Source organism: Atractosteus spatula, chromosome 2 (assembly GCF_055471065.1).
Source record: "Atractosteus spatula isolate fAtrSpa1 chromosome 2, fAtrSpa1.hap1, whole genome shotgun sequence".
Lineage (NCBI taxonomy): Eukaryota > Metazoa > Chordata > Actinopteri > Semionotiformes > Lepisosteidae > Atractosteus > Atractosteus spatula.
Window position 1 is genome coordinate 9,849,407 of NC_142707.1, and position 21,782 is coordinate 9,871,188.

Consider the following 21,782-nt stretch of genomic DNA (forward strand, 5'->3'; position numbering starts at 1 on the left):
GGAAAAAGGAAAAGCAAAGTACAGTACAGGCAAGCCTTGGAAAACTTGCTTCCATCTCCTAAAGACCTAAAACTGGTTTAAAAGATCATCTTTCAGCAGGAAAAAGCAAAATGGCTCCAATTTCCCCCCTGACTTGCCAGTGGAAACTTTATATGAACTTCATATGAAACATCCACCACATTAAAAACAAGAGACCTTAAATATTCGATTGTGTCCTGTCAGAAGTAGATTGTTGAATCAATAAAAAGAACCCCTTTATCAGTACCCCGAGGTATTCTCCATCTTCAATCCTGGACCTAAAATATCTACTTGAAGTCCAGATTAGGATTCTCCGTACGTTCTCCTTATTGGATGTTGTATGAACGACAGGAGAGTAAATTTGCAGTTCAGTGTGTTATTTATAGAGTTGACTTCAAGAAAGGTGTGTATTGAATCCATGGCTTAGTTTGGAATCCCAGAACCGAGTACAGTTTTATAAAGGCCATATTACAGCAGAAAAGTGTTGCATTTAGATATCTTAGTCTATCTGATCACGCTTGTTGTGCTCTGGCTCCTCGGTGGCCCCGTATTGCACTGCCATCCTATTTCCATATATCGGTGGTAAGGGAAATAACAAGAAACATTTTCACAGATTCCCCCTTATTATTTCAAACATCCTGTTAGTGCATTACTGTACCTACATTACTTATCGGATTCCAGATGTGTGTAACTGACCTGATTAGTCCTAGATTTCCAGTCACCACTTTTACTACCAACACTGTAAACAAATTGAAAGAAAAGGGTAACTATAAAGAGGAAATAAGGAGAAGTTATAAGGTCAGTCTGCGGAACCCGGTGTTAGACTATTAAATACCCAGCAGAAGCACTTCTGTATTTTTTTTAAATATATTTAACACAGTGTGGTACATAAATAGGTTAAATATTATTTTCTTAAAAGGTTTACAGCCCGAGATATACAAAAAAACCAAAACAAACAAATACCAAGTATTTACGATCATTCAAGACCACTGACTAAGGAACAGCAGGAAAAAGAATGACATACCCGATATCACAAAATAAACCTAGACACACCGCTAGAGCTGCAAAGGCTTTAACCATTTATTGTCCCCCCTTTTAATGTCTTTTTCTGAAGCAACTAACAAAGGCTGCAATACAACTGTTTCACTAGAGCACCATTTCCTTTGTGTTACAATGGCACTGCACTAAAGTCTGGTACAGTCTTCCTGACAGTATGGAAAGAGGAGTTCACTGAAAGCACATCTCTATTAATAGCACTGTTTCTTTAGAAGGACTGCTCAGCTGGAAGGCTAGTCTATTTCCTTTTAAAATGTCTTGGAAGGAATAAATAGATCTCGGTTCTCTGTCCACACACAAAAAACGCGGCTAAATATACAGCACCCAGAATGCTGCCATGACACAATAATACCTCCACAGTTGGACAAATCTGAAAAAAACGTGTTTCTAATGTTCAGCTAAGCACCAAAGAGATGTGCCAGAATGATAATATCTCAAACATAAAAGCTTATTGCAGTGCACTGCAGTATCTTGCCTGTGGCACACAATAATACAACATAGACGTTTCTATATTGGACCAAACCAGACATTGAAATGGCAGTGAAGCTGGTTAGTAATGGAAAAAAAGGATTTCCCCTGTATACCTCTTTCTAAATATATCTGGAATTTAATAAGAAAACACAAAGCCATTATAATAACTTTTTATCAAAAGCAAATATACAATATTTCAAAGCCTGGGGTGCAGAACTGACCTGTTAATTTGACTCTAAAATAGCTGTGTTTTGTTAATGATTTCAGTACTTTCAATACCTCAGGCAGAGAAATGGCTACTGCATTAAGTCAAGTCAAAATCCTTAACCAGATGACAGCTCCTCTGTAAATTACTTACACAGTAATAAAACACTCAATCATGCAAGTGAAAAAAATATAGTTTGTCAATCCAAAGCAGGACAAGTCATATTAAAAAATAAATATGAAATGAATGCATAAATAGCCCAACCCAGGAAATTTTGCAGTACAGCCTGTGAGGCTTTATCAAAATAGGAAATTCCTGTACATGGAGGTAGAATGCTACCCAGTGGATCCACCTGCTGGTTAAAAGTGCTAGTGTCAGGACACATCTGGAGTATGGCATTGATACTGCGCACACAAACTGGGATCAGAAAGAAACCTGAACACTCCAATTCTTCACCTCTCATTTTGCAGATTAAAAAACTGGTTTTAAATACAGTGTGCTGCAGCATTCTGCACCCCGAGCCCTGAATAATAAGCAGACATCGATAAAGGAATCACAGACAGTGCAAAAACAAGAAGACCCAAACATTGACTTACATTCACATGAGGCCCATAGAATATTTAAAAATAGTTATTCTGATATCATTCTCATACATAATATAGCTTTAGACACAATATGGCTATCTTTCTCGATAAAATCTAGTGATAGTTCACAGAAGTGGTAAAGCACAAAACTAAAATTTTAAATACGTCATGTAATTCTGACCACAATTATGCCTTATATATGTAAATAAAATGCACTGTACTAGTCAAGTTAATTTTCCGTTATTTACATAACAAAGAAAATTAACTGAGACAACTTGTGTATGACATTTCATGTGCTTGGACATGTATGCCATACTTTAAAATACATGAACAAAGAATAATTTTAATATACACAAAAACGTTAAAGCTTTACAATAGTGAATAACAATTAGCATGTATGATCTTCCATACTCAGTTCCCTCTGTATATGCATCTCTTCAGTAAGAACTCATGTATCATAAAACTAAAGCAGTAATCCTACTAGCAAAAAATGGCTTTCAACCAGCAAATCTCAAATCTCCCATCCTAAAGAAACTGTTTCTGGTATCTTTTGCTAAATCGCACTTTAGCTCTTTTAGCAGAAGTTTTTAAGACACTCTGTAGGGGGGGGGGGGGGGGTAGAACTTTAAACTTAAGAAACCCATTGCAAACCTTTCTTGTGTAGGATTTGCAAATAAATGGATTAGGAATTATTTTTATCATAGTATTTCTTCCCATTGTCAATAGCTTACTGAAAACAATTAACGTGGTCATGTATTGTTTTACTAAGGTTTTGCTTTTAAAAATTCTGCTCTCCCTGGAATGCATTTTGATTATCGGAAGAAGCAGTATGCATTTTTAACATCAAATATTCCTAAATCAGTGAAAAAGACTGAATACGCATACACCATAAAGTTCATTTCTGTCTATAAAGAAGGTGCTGTTTATCCCTTGGCAATTGACACTAAAGTTCATTTTAAAAACAAAATTACTGCACTGCTTCAATTTATTAAAAAGACCACATTTGAATTGGTACACATTAAATCAAATGATCCTTTTTGCTCCCTTAGATATATTTTTATCTTATTTTTGGTTACAAAGGAATGTTCTTCAGTTTCTATGTACAGTAATTGCAGTATAAGGAGTAAAAACTAAAAAATATTTCAATCAAAATTTATAATATTATGGCAGGTGGCATTAAAGTACACGTACCTGAGCAGTACTTAGCTACACTGTAATACTGGAACCAGAATGCAAACAGTAGTCTTCTAAACCAAGGCCTTACTGAGACTGAAGATTGAGCCCAAACACAAAAAGAATGATTTTATGTTCACTGCTTGCAATAACCAGGTGTTTTTCTATTCACTTAGACTTCTTGGCTACTGTATAAACAGGAACACATTTAGACTAATTCCACACGGAAAAGTAGAAAAAACAAACAACATTTCAGGTGTTGAGCTACATCAGGAGTAAGTCACCTGAAGAATGCTGACACCTTAAGAAGACTGAACAGCCAAACTATTGCTCCTTCTACTTTTCAGTGTGGAATTAACCTTTACTTAAGTAAAATATTGACACAGCTCGCCACTCAAACACGTGACTGTAAACATTACCCAGTGTATTTAATTTTGAGTCCTATCACAAATGTGACATTATACTGCTACATTCTAAGCTCCAGGTTCAGGAAAGGGGAACAGATCTGGTTTCCACCCCTGTCTAAACTAGGCCTATTGAATTAACAGCTCTTCCAATCCACTCCACTCCAGAGTTTTGATAGAACCAGGTCTTTAACGTCGATATTGACGCTGAACTGTTTGTAGCAAAATGCTGGAATAGTCACTGAATAGGTTCAGAAGCCCAGGTCTAAATTATACCGGAGAACAGATGACAACTTCTGTGTGAGTTTTCATCAAAGGAAAAATTTACAGCGATTTCCTCCTACATATTAGCAACATCCCACTTTCCTGAACCTCCAAAGCATTACTGGAAGGCAGTTGCCATTTCTGAATAAAATGAAAAACAGCAATTTCACAAAAAAAATAAAAACAGGAAACAGAAATTAAAAATAGTGAAATACACATTTCTGCATGAAAACAAATACAGACATAGCAAACACGTAAGATCTGATTCAATTTATCTTTAACAAACACATATTAATCGTTTGGTTGATATATTGCTCAAACTATTTTCCAACTCCACCACCAGAATAAAAATGTAACTAAACAAAAAACACCAAAAGTCTGTAATTACAGTGTAAACATGATTGTACAGTGCATTTAAAACCACCTAAAAATAAGTACCATAAAAATATTCACATATATAGTATGTACAGTATACTCTGTTCTGTATATAACTGGGACTATTTAAATAACCAACAAAAAATATATAGACAGCACTGTGTTTTTAATATAATTGCAGTATTAAATTAAAAGAATATTTAATTTAAAAAACAGTCGCTCACTAAATGGACACTAACATCAAAACACACAGAGTTGAATTGTCCAGGTATTGAGTCTGTCTCTGGCAAGGGCTGTTCCTTTCTCACTTCCCAAAACCCCCCGCCTCTCCCCGTTAGGTCATTCTGCTTCTGTCCCATCATTGGCTGACGAACCCCCTAAGCTGCCTCCTCATTGGCTGAGAGCAGCCCCTTTTCCAGCAGGTGGGCTTTGAGGGAGTTGAAAATGTGCAGCTGCTGGTCCAGTCGCAGGGCCAGGAGCTGCTGCATCACCTTGCTCGGGTTTGGACCCCTGTTGAGCAGCACAGAAATCACCGCATTAGGAAAATCGCCCTTGTTGAAAGTGACATTAGCGTTCTTACTAATTGAGCCCTGATGGAGTGCTACTTAAACGAGAAGGACCAACAGCTCTTTGATTTCTGGTTATCCACCTGAAACTGAATAGACACAAAACTCTGGAATGGTGGCTGGTTTTCAGCTACGATAACCTCTCTTGCCTCAGCTGGTATAGAAAGACAAATCATGAAGAGCTGATGTTAGTTCAGCATTTTGGCAATATCGGGAATAACAGTTATGTTATCTGGAGTAAAACAGGCCTTTCCCCTAGTCAGTGCTTCACCTCCAGCCTGTGATGTTAAAAGACAAGTGGCTCGAAAGTGGGTGGGGGTCACAGGGTTCATAGCTGCAAGCCGAGAAATTCCCCGAATGGGAAATTTAATAAAAAAACCTGGTGATTCAAACTCACTTAAATGCTCTGTACAATACAGCAAAAATGAATAACTCAATAAATAAAAACAGTGATACCATAGCATCTCAGGCTTAAACACAAATGCTCTGTGGAAAATGCACCACTACTGTTTTTGCCTCTGTTATGGCATTATACCTCCGGAGGAAAGCAGCACTTTACCTGATAAAACTGGCAATGTAGACATTGACAAAGGTAGCCATGAGGTACTGGCAGTCAAAGCGGTCCATGATCCCACCATGCCCTGGGATAGTGTTGGCAAAATCCTGTGCAAAACAAGGAAAATAGCTTGAAGAAGCTATAACTTGAGCAGGAGAAATAACTTGCATCTTTGAACCGGGATTTGGGGAATTTTATGTGAGATGCAGATCAGCTGCAGCAAGACATTATATACAGTAGGTAAGCATGTGAAATCATTTGCCTCCGAGATAGGCATTTGATTATTTTACTGTTCTTCTCTACTGTACCATTACAGCAGTTTCGGTTCTACTAAGATTCTTTTCTCTGTAGCAAAGGTCTTCTGAATCCTTCTCTGCTCCAGCACAGACTGGCCATGTGCCTTTCAGCTCTGAGCCATGGGAAAAATCATCCACTTGCGCAAGTTCAGATACAGTAACTTGGAGTAGGAACATCAGAAATCATGGAATTATTGTTTGACGGATGATGCTTTCTAGGTTTCTAAGTGAAACCAAATGATAACCAGCAGCTTGCTTTTATGCACTTTATGCATTCCTGACTGTTCTCAAGGCTGTAACATCTGCTCTTGGTATTACATCACAGATAGGCTCACTAGTTTTAGAAAAGAGTCATCTATCATACAAAACATGATATGCCCATTTCTGAAGTCCCAGTACCAAGTTATCAGAGCAGGTGTGGAGGGTTAACTCCAGTGTTGTACAGAGAGCAGGATGCGCCTCCTGTGAATACAAAGCCCATACCTTAATCTTGAAGGCTCTTTTGAAGCCACTGGCAAAGAATCCACCGAATGGACCCATGAGTGAAGCAAATGCAGACAGTGCGATGCTATGGATCTGGAAGGGGTACATGCGCATGGTTTTCTGCGGAGAAGAAAGGAGAAGCTGACCATATTACACAACCTCTTATATGACAATATTCTTAATAAATCCCATGAATTCACAGACTCCCACAGGACATGGTGAAATGGTCTATTTCTCTGGTTGTGAGTGTGCACTGTAAGTAAAGAGGGTTTTGCAACCAACAGCTGTGCTTTTCCATTTCTGTATGAAATGGAATAGAAAACAGAAAAAAATATTTTTATAGTGTTCCATTATTTGTAGACTTGTTAAGGTCAATGCAAAAGCAAGCTGTGGATGTTTACATTTATGTTAGCATACAATAAAAAAAAGAGTTATTGTTGAAACTCTAGGTTATGAATGACTTTATTGGCAGATCATTTTAAAGTTAGATGTCTTAGCAAAAGGGTAATCATGATACTTGGTCTTTTATAGGGGATAACCAGCTAAATAAAAGCTCATTTAAAGGTTGATTGTATTATTGTAGGTCTAAAGTAATTGGTCTTCGTTTATACCAGGGGTGCACAGCTCCAGTCCAAGGGGGCCAGGTTTCTATTTTTCTACTTTAGCTCTTAATTACCTAATCGAGCTGCTTATTTGCCTAATTGGAAAGGCTGAAGCCTTTCCTTGCTCTTGAGAAACTGAAGATTTAAAGTGACCCCTGAGGACAGGAGCTGGACTCCTCCGATGTACGATTCCGTTTTACACGAGTTAACCCCATCTCGCAGATAAAGAGCACCACTCAGACGTGAAGACAGACCAGTAAGAGAGCCATACCCAGCCGGTGAGGGACTGCAGGACAGCAGGAAGGCTGTAGTCCTGCAGCTGGAAGAGCTCCGAGGGCTCACAGTCCACTGTGAATCTGTTGGAGTCATTGTTGAATTCCACAGGACACACAAAGTATTGGTACCCTGCCATTACGTAGGAGAGCTGAGAAGAGTGTAGAGGAGAGAGGGTCAGAGCAGTGGAATGGCACTTGAATCCCTGTCCTCAGAAACAGGATCAGTACTAAAATACAGTGTATCAATCTGAGCACTGGGTTTAGGTTAAGAGTGAAAACTGTTGATATTTGCTTACATCTTCATCTGTCTGCTGATCATAGGAGCTGTGCTTTATTATTACAAACAGTAACTGGAATTGAGATATCCCAGCATGAAGAGTGGCACACCAGCAAACCTCATCAGAGTGCCTTTGGAGAGTAAAGTATATATAAAAAGTTCAGCATTTACTTACCAGAAGTCCAAACACTACAGTGGCGAAAAACCCTCCTATGAACCCTTCCCAGGTCTTCTTTGGAGACAGCTGGACAAAATAAAATGGAACATTTAAATAGATATTTCTTTTCTAGTATCAGTTATAACTTTCAAAATATGTGAATTTATCAGTTTTTTAAGACTGGTTTATCTTTGTGGATGTACTGAAGACCCTCTTAATTATCCTTTGCACCTCATACCGTTAGTAAAAACTGGAATTACTGGTTATGTAACACATCTAACAAACCTCGGGAGCAACCTTTCTTGGTGAGGGAGAGGAGATCCCCGGATATACTGTATATTTAAACAGCTTTTTATTCAATTAATCTTTGCTGTATGGTCTGCATTCCCTCTTCTGAGACAACATAAACCTGACTCCAGTACCTTCAAATTGTTCTCTTAGAAAAAGTAATAATTTGCACTATTACTGACATAATCACTGTCCACCATGTCATTTTCCAAAGTGTCTGCAGTTACTCGCAAGTATATGGAGTGATCTAGGTCAATACCTCGTTGCTCACAGACATAGAGGATATTTCTAAAGTCTATAAGTATACATTCAACTTAACATATGCTGAACAGATCTTCTTTAGAAAACAGAAAATAAACAATTAACATGTGCAAATAAAATCCCAGTCCAGCCCTGACCTTAATGAGCGGAGTTCGCCCAAAGAAGAAGCCGAACATGTATGCCATGATGTCATTACAGATCACACAGGAGATGGGAACAATAAACCTGCAAAACAGGAGTGCGACAAGTCAGCATCCTGGGCAGAACTATCAAAAACACAGCACCGGAAATAATAATGGAGACAAAGAAAAAAAAACAGTTAAAAGTATGGAGTGAGGGCTTTAACAGAAACATGTTACTAAACATAACATTAAATTGACATGCTGAGCTGGCAGTCAGAAAACGGCAATCGGCACAAGTGCGATATAGGTGTGTGCTGTGAAACCAATACACAGTGTAGCTGTGTGGAAACCTTTGCCGAGCAGCTCCACACCCATCATGACTATATTCTGTTCTGATGTGCATCACGCTGCTTCTGATGAAATGTTAACTCCTGCAGCTACAGTGAGGTTATTCTCCAGATCTCTACGGCAGCGTCACCTAGGACATGAACAATTTACTCCAGGGAATTTGGCATGTTTTTGTAGAGCTTGCATTTGTCTTCTTTGACCTGTTCTTTTGTCTACAGCCCCTGCTTCATGAACCTCCTTCAGAGTCTTCCATATGGCACAGGGTGGAAGGTGAAGGAGGAGCAGCGTTCAGTGGCTCAGGCTTTCACTTCTATGCTCTTGCCATGAGAGGTCTCCTTCCCAGACACCAGAGTGTGCACCACACATTTAAATCTCTACAACAGCAACAGTGCCTTTACTTACACAGGTCCTAATGCGGACAGACACTTGCTATTTTTTATAAACTTAGAATTGCCAACTAGTTTTGTTACATCCATCCAATTTCAAAAAGGCGAGAGTTTTGGTCTCTGCACCCCTTGTCTGTATCCGGGGAGAACAAGGAACTGAAGGCAGACTCTTCTGGCTTGCCCACATTTCACTTGAGCCACTGGTCTCTTAACATATCCATAGACAACACTGCCCCCAACCTGCAGTTCAGTGCCAACCGGAGAAGACATGTCCCTCACCGACAGCACGACAAGCCTGCAAGTGCCAAGAGGCCGATAGGGTGACTGTATCCCTGGCTGAATTACCCTACCATACCCTTGGCAGCACTCAGAAGTCTGGCAGAATCTGTGCTGCCCCATAATGACTTTGCAGCATGACGATATAAGGTATTAAGTAACACTACCTTTGGACACACGAGCAAGTCATTTGTATTTTGCATCATACACACAATTTATTCCTCCATTTTCATAACTTCTGGATTACTGCATCTTAGTCTCTAATTACTGTAGCACAGTGACTTAAAATATCTTTTTAGGAGTCAGAAATCTGTTCTCTAGAAATACATTTCTAAATGTGCGCTGATCTAGCCACCAGAGGGGCCCAGCTCTTTCAGCATTGTTCTCATTTACATATCTGATCAGAATACCATGGTGGTTGTGCCTTGATAATATCACAAACATTACCAGAAAGAACAGGATAAAAAGTAAAAAGAAGCTCATTATAGTCTTAGCAATGAGAAGTGTATCAACTTAACCATAAAGTAGGAGTGTAATGTTTATTAATAAGTAGTTTTAATTCCCATCAAAGTAACCTATTTTGAAAGGATGTATGAGCATTATGGATTCATTTTTTAAAGTAAAATAATCTCTTGGAACTTTGGTTCACGCTATAGAGACAAGAGACTATAATGAGACTCGAGTTTTTAAGAGGTGTCTCTCATTCCTGAGCACATTTTTAGATGAGAAGGAGAGAAGTCTACGCCGTTTCCTGGCACTGCTCTACATCTCACGGCAGCTACTGCCAAATCTGGAAATCCTGCTGTCCCGCTTCCTGCGACTGGAAACTGGCCTCATTCCCGAGTTCTTCATGCGCTCCATAGTAAGCCCAGTATCGTCCCTGCTAGCAGGCGCGCTCCCACTGCTTCCTGCTGCATGAGGCATCCCCTACATCCTCAGTTCTTGCGGCTAAGGCATTGCAAAAAGTGTGTAGGGTTGCTAGGTCAGTGATCATTATGTCAGTAAGTTGAGTTTCGTTCTTGAAACAGTAGTTCTTAATAAAATTTAAAGATCAAAAATGCATTTTTAAGCTTGACTGAAGCTTGGTGGATTTCAGAGCACTACTTTAAAGGCAAATGAAAGTCAGCGGAAAAGGTCTTTCCACTCTTTCGTTAACGACGTGCAGTCGTGATGCTGTTCCATGGCCGGGAGGACAGTCGTGAGTGACGTACCAGATCATGCCTTCAAACAGATTGTGGATGATGAGGTGAGACTGGGTGACGACGATCAGCAACGTCACGTGAGTCCAGCCAAACTGTGGGGGAGACAGAAAAAAAAGCTCAGTTAGCTTAAGGGGACAACCTGGTGGGTCAACCAGTACATGTAGTTCCTCAGAGCACAGGCTGGGACAAGTCTGAGGATTTCGCAACTGGCACAGCGCCACAAGGCTAGGTGCGGTTTTATAAAGAAGACGACCTAGTTTTTCCACAATTTCATTTAACCAAATCAGTCAGTTCAAAAATGATTTTCTTCAAGGACAACCTGGAAAGTGCCCATTAGCGAAGCGGGACACTTAATGGAGCAATCTGGTTGAAGTCCTAAATAGCATCCCGACAAATAAAATAGCAGCAAAAGAGCCAACACATACCATGTAGAACTGCAAGCGGTAGTGCTTCTTGACCAGACTCAAGACAAACATGCAAAATCCTGCAAAACAATAGGAAGAAAAAAAGAAAATAATCTGCAAGGTGCCAAACATCAAACCAAACATGGTTTCTAAAATCCGAACTTTAAGATTTCACATTTTTAAAAGCTTTCCCAATATGCAATTAAAACCTGAACTACTCAGATCTTGGAGATACCATTGTAAATACCAGTGAAGTTTAGCTACAGGTGAACTACTTTTCATTTAAACCCTGCATGTGAGACATGCCTATATCTCCATGTTTTAAAAACCCTGCATGCAAAAATTACATTGAGGGTTTCTAGCTGTCTTGTATATGATTTAGCTGTATTAAAGCTCTCCCTGAGCAATTAATATGTAATGTTCAACAGTATAGTAGAATATTTTCATCTTTAGTTTCCCCATTATTCGAGAGACATGAGCATCTGCATTGATTCATTCAGCATGTGGTTCCTTTGTTCTTTAAAAGACTGGCAGGCAAACAGCTTTTCTTTCATTACATGCTCGCTTCCATTCAAACAGCACAGTGTCTCATCATCAAAGCCTGATAAAATTAAATTAACATTGAGAGAAAAGAGAAAGCAGGAGCACCCACTGCTTGAAAAATAGTGGAATATATTAAAAACGACAAAGAAATGTGCTGTCTTTTTGCTAGATTATTATTCTTTTAGTGCTGAAAAACCATATCCTACTTCATGCACACAGTGGAGCTTTCCTTATGTCGGACTGTCCAGAATGAAATTGAGCATAACAGTAAATTAACAGTAAATTCTACTTCTGAATCTCCTTACTAGTGTCATACAATGATGGAAAATAAATCAAGACAGCTTTCTGTCAAACACTAAATATGTTTGCTGCCGCATCTTCCAAATCATTCGGGTGCTTCATTGACATGTGCTTCAGAAAAGAAATCCTAAAAGCTGTGTTTTTATTTAAATTTACCAGCCTTTACCCATCAAGACTTCAGCGTCAGTATGCTTTCATTGTATCGCCCCTCCTAGAGTTATAGTGTACCAAACAAACGTGCTCAACCACATCCTGTTGAAAATGAGCTAAGGGGAAAAATAAACTGCTTCAGTTTTGCAATTAAAATATTGCTTAAAAATGCACTTAACACTTGGGTTTAAACACAGGAAAACCTACAGCAAATTCAATTTTGAAGTAATTCTATGCCTTGTAACAGTTTTAGTATCTAAACAAAGTCTCAAGTGTGGCAGTATGTTATGACTTTACTGTTCTGACCCTTATCCACCAAAAAACTGTCAAGTGCTTCTCTAGCAAGTTTATATCTTTACAGCATCTCATAACTGCAGTGTAGGTAATATACTTGACGGACAAGTAGCTTTTCTGCACCATACTGGTTAGAACACATAGCCCATTCTGCTATGGGCACCTTGCACTAAATACAATTAGCAAGAGATTTGCAAAGGTGCAGTAAAGCTTAAATAGTGAATTACAGAGGATTTATTACAAGTTATATACCTTTAAACTGTGAATTGATTAGGAACAGTGTAAAGGGGAAAGAATTATATGGTTGCCTCTTCATCTTTCCAGCACATGTGTCAGTTTAATGGGGTAAAGGCTGCACTTCACTACAAAAGAGAGAGAATGTAGGTATATGGAGTTTAACTGGTAAAGGCTGGTCTTAACATTCAGGTGTGCATGGGTGTCGTCCCTGGTGGCACAGCCTTGGCAGGTGTTTCATGTGGGTGATTTCAAGAACATCACCCTCGACAAGAGAAAGGACTTTATGCAAAGAGTATCGGGAGTCTGCAGCCCATCTCCTTTGCAGCGCCTGCCCTACCTGTCAAGTACATGGCAAAAGAGATGAAGCGATGGTATTTGCTGAGGATTCTCAGGGGCTCCTCGCGCTGCACCAGTGTGAAGAAGTAGTCTGTTACAGTTTCACCGTAGAAGAAATAATTCACACACAGCAGGAAGTACCTGCACAGAAGACAGTGGAAAACTAGAGTTAGATCGTCCATTAGCACTATAGCCAAATAAAAGTCTTCTCCTGCCTCACGCTGACATGAGCTGATCTGAGAAAAACAAGAGTCAGAATCAGACTGCAAAGAATATCTGTCGTGTGCACATCCTGTAAGGATCTAGCACTGCATCAGAGATAGCATGAGATACGGACACCCAGGTGTGACAACACGCGTTATGCAACACAGCTCCTTTTTTACATAAAATTTTCCATACACCTTTGATATCTTGTGAAATTTCTAGATGCAAAGTGAAAATTTGATCTGATGAGACAGATCTACTCTTTGTCTGAAACCGTTTCTCATTTCCAAAAATCATTTTACCCTTGTGTGCGTCATCAATTAAAGTTTAAATTTAAACATTCTATAACTTTACCACTGTTTAATATGTAAGGATTTACACATATATAGGGTCTTATTAAACTGATTAAGGTAGATCAAAGAACACAAACATAAATATGTACATTGCTTTAATGAGCCCACATCTGGAGTACTGCACACAGTTCTGGTCTTTGAGTCAGAAAGAAAAGACCCACAGTAGACAGGAAAAACTCCATGGAATAGCAGGCAGACAGACAAAAGGATCAAAGGACACGAGTTACAATTATTGAATCTCATCAGTTATAATAAATAATGGTAAAAGAGACTTAGGCAGATCTAAAACTTTATAAGAATGAACCTGAATCCGGATGACACTTCATACTTCATTAAACAGAACGCCAAAACAGAAAGTAAAGCTTAAGTATAGACGGCTCACATTACGGAGCAGTTTTTTCAATTGATGATTACTCATCTATTAAAGCCACTTTCGGAGGCAGATATTTAATCTTTCAATTCAGCTAGAAGCTGAAAACCACTGTTAATGGTCAACTGGCAAGCTCTTCTGGACTTTGTTCCTGGTCTTGACTTAAGATCTCCTTATGCTTTTAAGGGACAGAGCAGGAGTCCTGGCACCAGGGCACGTGACGGAGGGGCTTACCAGCTGAGTGTTCGGAACCAGGGCAGGTGATACGAGTGATAGACGCTGTAGCCAATGGTGATGATCTCTTGGAAACACTTGATCTGCACGCAGAGCACCTGCGCAGAGAGGGGACCAGTCAAACGTTCATTCACCCTCCTCCTAACAAGGGGGGGTGGCGGTCTTTTCAAACCCAGCAATTACGCCAACAGCGATGAACAATGAATATGCTGTTACTTATTTCCCTTGGCTGAAACATTTTAATACATTACCTCAAAGATAGAATACACCAATGGTTTTACATTATGTAAGTTAATAATACACGAAATATAAGGCTCCTGACTAAAAATGTTATTTTTTTTCTTTATATTAAGACAGTATTGGTAGCCTTTGTTTCAAGATTGAGTCAATTCCTCGACAGACTATTATACACATGAAGGGTTTCTCCAAAAAATCAGCATTTTAATTTTCCCTCGAATTTGGTTTTATGGCGTAAACCAAGTAGCAAAAGGTTTTTCAGAGTTTACAGAAAAACTGCAAAAAAACGAGAGGAGGCCGTTTGGCCCATCTAGTCGCTCTATTAGGCAGTAACTAAGCGACCCAGGAATCTCACTCAGCTGACTCTTGAAAGAAGTCAGAACGGGAGCTTCAATAACATGGCTGGGCTGACTCCCACAGCACTCTAGGTAAAGAAGTGCTTTAAACACACTTCCCACTGTCTTCCTGCCTCGTCTCACCTTAAACTGTATTGATGTTCCAAACAAAACAAATTACAGCTGTGAACCGGCCCTCACGTATTCCTTTTAAATGGGTGGGTAGGTAGCTGGTAAATGATACCAAATAAAAGATTCCAGTGTCCAGTCTCTGGAAAGAGTACAGAAAGCAATGCTTTGTGAAAATAAGGGGCGACTTACGATCATCATTAAGACCATGGGCCCAAGATAGATGATGATGAAGAAGAAAGCGATCATGGCCAGAGTGAGGATGCCACGCACCCACCAGTTCCTCCATCTGAAACCAGACAAAGACAACACATCCTCCAGCTCCGCGTATTTGAAAATAAAAATCTGCTGTTTGGGGTATGCCGACCTCATAACGAAAGGTGAAATTACCTAAAATCAGTTTCATCGTTCACGCTTTACAATGTACTGTAGAAGTTGAAGTAGTCAGCATGCGTAGGTTGCAAAGGAACAGGTAAAGGTTTATTCCATGCTGAAAAGAAGAGAGACATTTCAGCTGTGGAGCCTTCTTCGGGTGTGAGGGAGAGAGGGAATCCGGCAGTTAAGAAGGCTCTACGGCTGAAACACTGCGTCCCTTTTCTTTTCAACATGGAATAAACCTTTACCTGTTCCTTCACATGTACTGCATGTTCTCAGAAATACTCTTTGATTAGTGTCTCTCTGGACTCTGGTCTCTCTATAGTTGTACTGCAAGAATTTACCCTCAGGTATTGCACTTCAGCTCAGAAGAGGCTCTCCTGCATTTTAATCAATCGAAACTGTTGGTCAAAACAAAACCGAGCCTTGATGGTTCCGTCGACTCCTGCAGGGTCAGAGAGGCTCCAGTTACCTTGACGAGAGCCTGGCAAGGGCTTTGTTGAGGACTTCGGGGGTGTCGTCTGCAGGGGGCACTTCGGGGATCCCCGAATCGGGCTTCGTCTCGCTGTCAGAGGCCGCCTCGCCATCAGTCTTCACCTCGGACTCTGAGCCCTGCCCGGAGCGAGAGAGAAAGAGAGAAGAGAGTGAGGAAACCGAAAAGAGAGCCAACAGATGAAGCAGGTTTTCAGAGTAGGAGAAAACACTGAGAAACAACTCGTGGAGCACTGCCAAATTCGCTCTCCTTTCCAGCTCTGTGGGGCTTGTCTGAACTGCATGGCTAAAGAGATGGTTTGTTTTGGTGAAAACAGCATGTGAAAATTAAGGACCCACCCAGCTGCCACCTGCAGCTGAATTAAGATCCCAAATCAAGGCCAATTTAAAGAAGTAATAGTTCACCAGTGCTGGAGAAAACATCTTTTAACAATAGTTCAGGTGGGTAGCTGTGTCAGCATAAGTAGGCTGCAAAGGAACCAGTAATAGGTTTATTCCGTGCTGAAAAGAGAAGAAAGAAAACAGAATGTTTCAGCCGTGGAGCCTTCTTCAGGTGTGGGGGGGAAGCTCTCACACCTGAAGAAAGCTCCACAGCTGAAACTGTGTTTCTTTCTTTTCAGCACGGAATAAACCTATATCTTTTAACAATGTAGTTCAAGTGGGTTGCTGCGTCGACATGTGTAGGCTGCAAAGGAACCAGTAAAGGTTTATTCTGTGCTGAAAAGATAAGAAAAGAAACGCAACGTTTTGGCTGTGGAGCCTTCTTCGGGTGTGAAGAAGGCTCCACAGCCGAAACAATTATGTACAAACATCATCAGATGCTCTTTTATTCTACCTACCTAGCTAAGAATAAAGACACTCGGTTTGAAATTCACACTGTACTAACATTGAAAGAAGTAAAGAAAGCCATCATTCCAGCTGAATCCATCTCCCATATGGAATAAGTTGCCAACTTCCCCTAGGCAAAAGAAATGGGGATATCTCTCAACACGCATGCATACAGATACATACTTCCTCACCCTGTTACAAACAAACAGACTTGTTGACTGAAGCAGCAGGTTCTGAGTTTGCCATGGAAACACATCCCGTCACTTCTCCCCACAGATGGGAAAACAAGGTGCTTCTGGAGCCGTAGGAAACCCTGACACTTCCTGTTGTGATCAGCTGGAGACAGGAACAATAACTGCTCATCTTCCAAGGTCCCCCGCCTCTTCTCTCACTGTAAGAAACCCACTCCAACTACTTCTTACCCATCTCGACCATTACCTCAGTAACATTAACGATGACTCCATCAGCAAAATTCAAACCATTCCAGTCTTTACCATGAACGCGGACGGCAATAAACCTGTCAGGTTGGTCTAGCAATGCATAGCAACTTTATCCTTTCCCATGTGCTCTGTAAGTTCTGTTTTTTGTAAGTTAATTAATAAATACTTCTGCCTAAGAGGAGGCTTTCTAAAAAAAAATCTTATCTTCAATATCTCAAACTTTTTTTAGGATAAACTAGAAATTAACAGCGGCGCTCACGGATGAACAATGTTGTTAAGACAGGAGACAGATCCTTCTAGATCTGGAGAACGAGCTGTGTCCACGCTACAGGGACGCACCGTGCTTCTTAGACACACTTCAAAACTGACTTGAGCCTGGAGCTGCTCAGATGCAGCGAGGAAATAAATGAGCAGGTTACAAAAAATGGTACACTGTCATTCGCCCTGGACATTTTACACACACAAAAGGGTTCACCGTATTCTCCGCCCCGTGTGATCATGCAGCTTTGAAATTGGGAAATTGCTACATTTGCAATGCAAATCTCTACATACTGGAAGAGCAAACCTGATAGCAGTTTTCATCCTGAGCGCATCACTTTCCTTTCTTCTGTGCGAGCTGGGCGCTGGCTGGGGATGCTGTTAATACTTTTTAAATGTACTTCTTCTCACCCCAGCCTGTCTTCTCATCACAATGCCTGCACAATCACGGCCCACTCTGATCATGTAATTGATTAAGATGCATCAGTAACACACCCACAGGGGAATACAGATGATATACTATTACCCTCTAGTGCAGTAGGAGTTATCTTCTCAAAGACATTTAAATGTGCTACAATAAGAGACCATTATGAAATGATAAGGCACTTTGTGAACAAATGTTAAATGAAAAAAATGACATGCAGTACAACACAATGGTTCTATAAAGAGGACTGATTAGTTGAAGACATTTTGGATTCAAAACAATGTCCTTAATTCAGTCTGGTATTCATTTTTTTTATTTGGAAGATCCTTACTGTGGAACCTAACGAAGTGAGACAGTTTTGAATTGTACACATTGTATTGCCCGTTGGGAGCTGTGCTGTTTGTTAAAAGCGTGTTTGACTATTCAGAAGTGCAAGTCTTGTTCCCACCCTCTCCCTGTGGGTGTGTTACCAATCCAGTTGGCCTTGCTGTGATTCAGGATCTGCTGTGTTTATTCTGCTGCAAGGTGTGGGAACAATGCGCCTCCAAGCAGGAACAGCTCAGTGTTGGCAGCTCAGCAGTAGCTACCAATATGATAGTGTCTTTGAGTTTTAGTCATATCACTAATTCTGATGACCATACAACACCATTACTGTCTTATCTGAAAATCGGTGTCATCTTTCTAGGGCTACTAACACATACTGTATGTGTGTGCATTAACAAAAGTTAAGAATTCTTGTGAAATCATGTGAAATTCAAAGATACACAAGCCTAAGGACTAACTTGTGCATGATCATTCTTTTACCCAGCGAAGGGCAACACAGGGTATGTTCTGTGTCTATATTAGATCGATCCCAAAACCACCGTGTGAGCTGTAGATAATGGAGACATTGATTACATTAAAGCTAAACCACAGGTCAAGCAGAGTTCACTAGGAAATGCTACCACAAAAAGTAATGGAATAAGAAGGGACCCGCCCACGCTAATACTGCCTCCGCAGGGTGGGGCATCATTGCTGAAAATTGCCTTTAAGATTGTATAGCAAAAACTGCAAAGCCCTTGCACACGATTCTCCTGAATCTAGTCTTTTCCTTCTCCGTTACCCAGTTAGGTCAAGGAGACACTGTGACAGAGAAAGGGTACAGACACAGACATTCAGACACTATTCAACATAACCATATTTAGACAAAATAGCAAAAAATGAAAAAGGGGGCTGCCAACGTAACATGACTTAAATGTAATAAAGCACTAATCTGCAGCATGTGATCAGCATGGATGTATCTGCGGAGGAGACAGGCCTCGACTGGATGGGCCACACTGGCGGAAACAGCGCCGCCCATCTATCCCCCTGGATGACTGCGTTCTTAAAATAGTTCTTCAGCCTGGGTCTTACAATGTGCTCCATTGTGGGAGCACCAGGGAATACATAATTATAGGCTAACAGCACCTACAGCCCACTGAGGCCTTCAGTCACTGACTGCTGACTGCTGCTGTGTGTAACCACTGGGCCAGAGGCAGGGAAGCTGCTTTTTTCCAGTTTGTTTTTCCCCATATTGCCCTCCCTGAAACACGGAGATCTCGATCGGCCCCGAGACCAGGGTTACTGTCAAGAACCCTTACGGAAATAACGCAATGTGTGCTGGTGACACAGACTGGGTTTTTTTAAAATACACACTCAGGCTTCTCATGGATAAAGGTAAAAGAGGCTTTGAGGAAATATGAACACTTCCAACGTGTTAAGTTTGTTCTTGCTTTCTACATTAGCAGGTGGATTGAGAGATGGGGGGGGGGGGGGGCATTGTGTTTTAGACTTTTTAGAAGTGGTATAAAATAGCGCCTTGTTTGGTTTTTGTCCTAGTAATCGTGTTGAGAAGCTGAGGAGAAACTGAGCAAGGCATCCCTCTGCTGTAGTGGCTCATTTGTGGAAGCTGACATTACTTCTGCACTCGTATTTGGTTTAGGGTATTGGAACGCGTCCTGCAGCTCAAGGCTCACTCACTTTCCAGAAGACCACCTGAGCAGCTCAGCCACCTCTGTGTTGGTGATCACTGCTTTGCCACTGTGACACCAAGCCATTTGTGCACACCTAGGCTTAACTGTGGGCTGGTAACGGTTTAAAAACAACGCAAGAACATCCACAATGGTGTGAATGACGTCCCAAGCAGAGGGGGTTGAAGAGAAACTGTAAAATGGGAATTCAACAAGAGGCCCCTTGATTAACAGGGGACATGGATAAGTAGGTGTACTAACCTCAGTGCTCTGGATAGGTTCCAGTATGGGCTTGTACAAACTGGCCTGGCTAAAATTACCCCTTAAAATTGGCTGGTGAACCCAGGTGCGACACTGCAGTTGTGGACGACGCGAGTCTCTTCCCGCCTACCTTAGGAGTCTTGGTAGGAAAACTGTTCTACAAATTCAAGGAATGATTAAGGTAAAGTTTCACAAATCAATTACTGATGACCTGGATGAAACTAACTTCCATTGAGCCTTTCACGTCCAAAGGACAAGACTTCGCAAGACAATTCTTTAATAAAATAAAACTTCAAACAACAGCTGGGAGCCGTCTGTCTGGTTTATAGATGGTTTTGACAGGACTACAAAAGTAGCCATCAATATTTCTAGAAATCCATGGTTCAAGCAAAGCGAAACAAATATACAAGTGAGATGAGATGACCTTTATAAAGAGTTTTTTTCTTCCATCTACCCCCCCCCCTATAATGTACGACTGAAGCCACGTGAGGACATTGGAACAGCACGCCTCTTTGAGCGAGTTGACGTCATCATTCGGAAACCTTGGTTACAGCAAGTCCAGTTTCTCACATCCCCCTACCGTTCACAAATAAACAATACTGAAAACACACGAAATGGATATTGTAAATATGATCTGTGTTTTTTTTCCTCTTTCTTGAAAAACCCATTTAATACGATATATTTGCAAAATACATTGCCCTACCGTAGTTACGGGGGTGTGAGGGATATAAATAGCTTTCTCAACCCAACCGCCTTCCAAGCGGTTTCCAGTTGTATCATATAGGTTATTTAGTGCAAAGCAGAAACATCTACAAATCAACAATACCCAAATGAAAATCTGCAAATACTTCACTCGTTTGAAATAGTTTAAAAGGCTCTTCTTAAAGATTGAAAAATAACGTTTCTGCTTATAGCACCAATTCATCGGAAGTCTAGACGCTTCATCTCAGCGCTGCATTTAACAACGTTAACGCCGATATGAAATAATCGACGCCCGAAGTAACAATTTTCATTTTGAGCAAAATTACTGTAAATTAATCCTTTAAGACACACGCTAGGTTTGATGTTTTTAATCTTGTTTCGGGAAGGATGCAGACAAAGCCTAGCTAGATCCCTGGCAGCAGTGTGATGCCAGAAACCAGGTTAAAGTGTTCACGGGGTCGTGCGTTACATATCCTGACAACGACCAGAACAGTGCAATTGTGCAATTTGGAAATGGCCTCACTGTAATAACACTAATGTAAACGGCACCCACGATCTAGAAAATATGAGACTCTGGATTTCGAACCAATTAAATGCAAAAAAAAAAAACTTTTCCAGAATTTTAAACCATTTGTCTGTTTTGAATGCACGGAGGCTGAAAATAACACACGTATTTACCAAAAGCATCGCTGAACATTTCTGCGACACGGTTTTTTACGTTTAATCAACTGGAGCAACAGATCGCGAAGTAAACGGCGACTACCAACGCTGAAGCAGCAGTCAGCTCGCAATGCGAAACACAGACCAGTTTATTTACCTTGTCATCGGCTTGTCGCTGTACCTCACTCTCCTGCGGGCCTCGGTGCCTCAGTTCTGCCATTGCAGCTGCGTCGGAGGGAGCAGTACACAGCCGATGATGGGTTATATTGTAGCGAAGGCGCCTTAAGGTTTAAAAACGCAGTGTAACAATTCAATGTCCCAGTGACGAACCGAGATGGCTTGTAACCCTTAACCCGCTGTTTCTCCAGCGCAACGGCGCGACATCTCGCGATACTTGGACTGAGGCTTGACGCGCCTTCACCGCACTTTTGGCGCTAGTCGAGAGAGTTCCAGGAGTGATCTCACGAAGAAAATATTACCCATCTAGTAATCTTGCGAATAAAAATAAAATATGAAGTATCACACATCCCTTTCAAACAGTTCGGGCTGGGCATTATTAGTATTATAATCAATGTGACTGTGC

General features: G+C 40.8%; 1 protein-coding gene across 1 annotated transcript; it reads right to left on the reverse strand.

Moving 5' to 3' along the window:
* Nucleotides 1-868: 868 nt before the first annotated feature.
* cds2 (CDP-diacylglycerol synthase (phosphatidate cytidylyltransferase) 2) lies at nucleotides 869-21,581 on the reverse strand. The gene is made up of 13 exons (XM_088937252.1): nucleotides 21,357-21,581; nucleotides 15,619-15,758; nucleotides 14,964-15,060; nucleotides 14,071-14,168; nucleotides 12,911-13,050; nucleotides 11,071-11,129; nucleotides 10,655-10,737; nucleotides 8,449-8,536; nucleotides 7,781-7,849; nucleotides 7,325-7,477; nucleotides 6,452-6,571; nucleotides 5,676-5,779; nucleotides 869-5,060 (listed from the first exon to the last, which is right to left on the reverse strand). Exons 1-13 carry the CDS (start codon nucleotides 21,417-21,419, stop codon nucleotides 4,928-4,930), a joined length of 1,347 nt encoding a protein of 448 aa, XP_088793378.1. The 5' UTR covers nucleotides 21,420-21,581; the 3' UTR covers nucleotides 869-4,927.
* Between the last annotated feature and the right edge of the window lie 201 nt (nucleotides 21,582-21,782).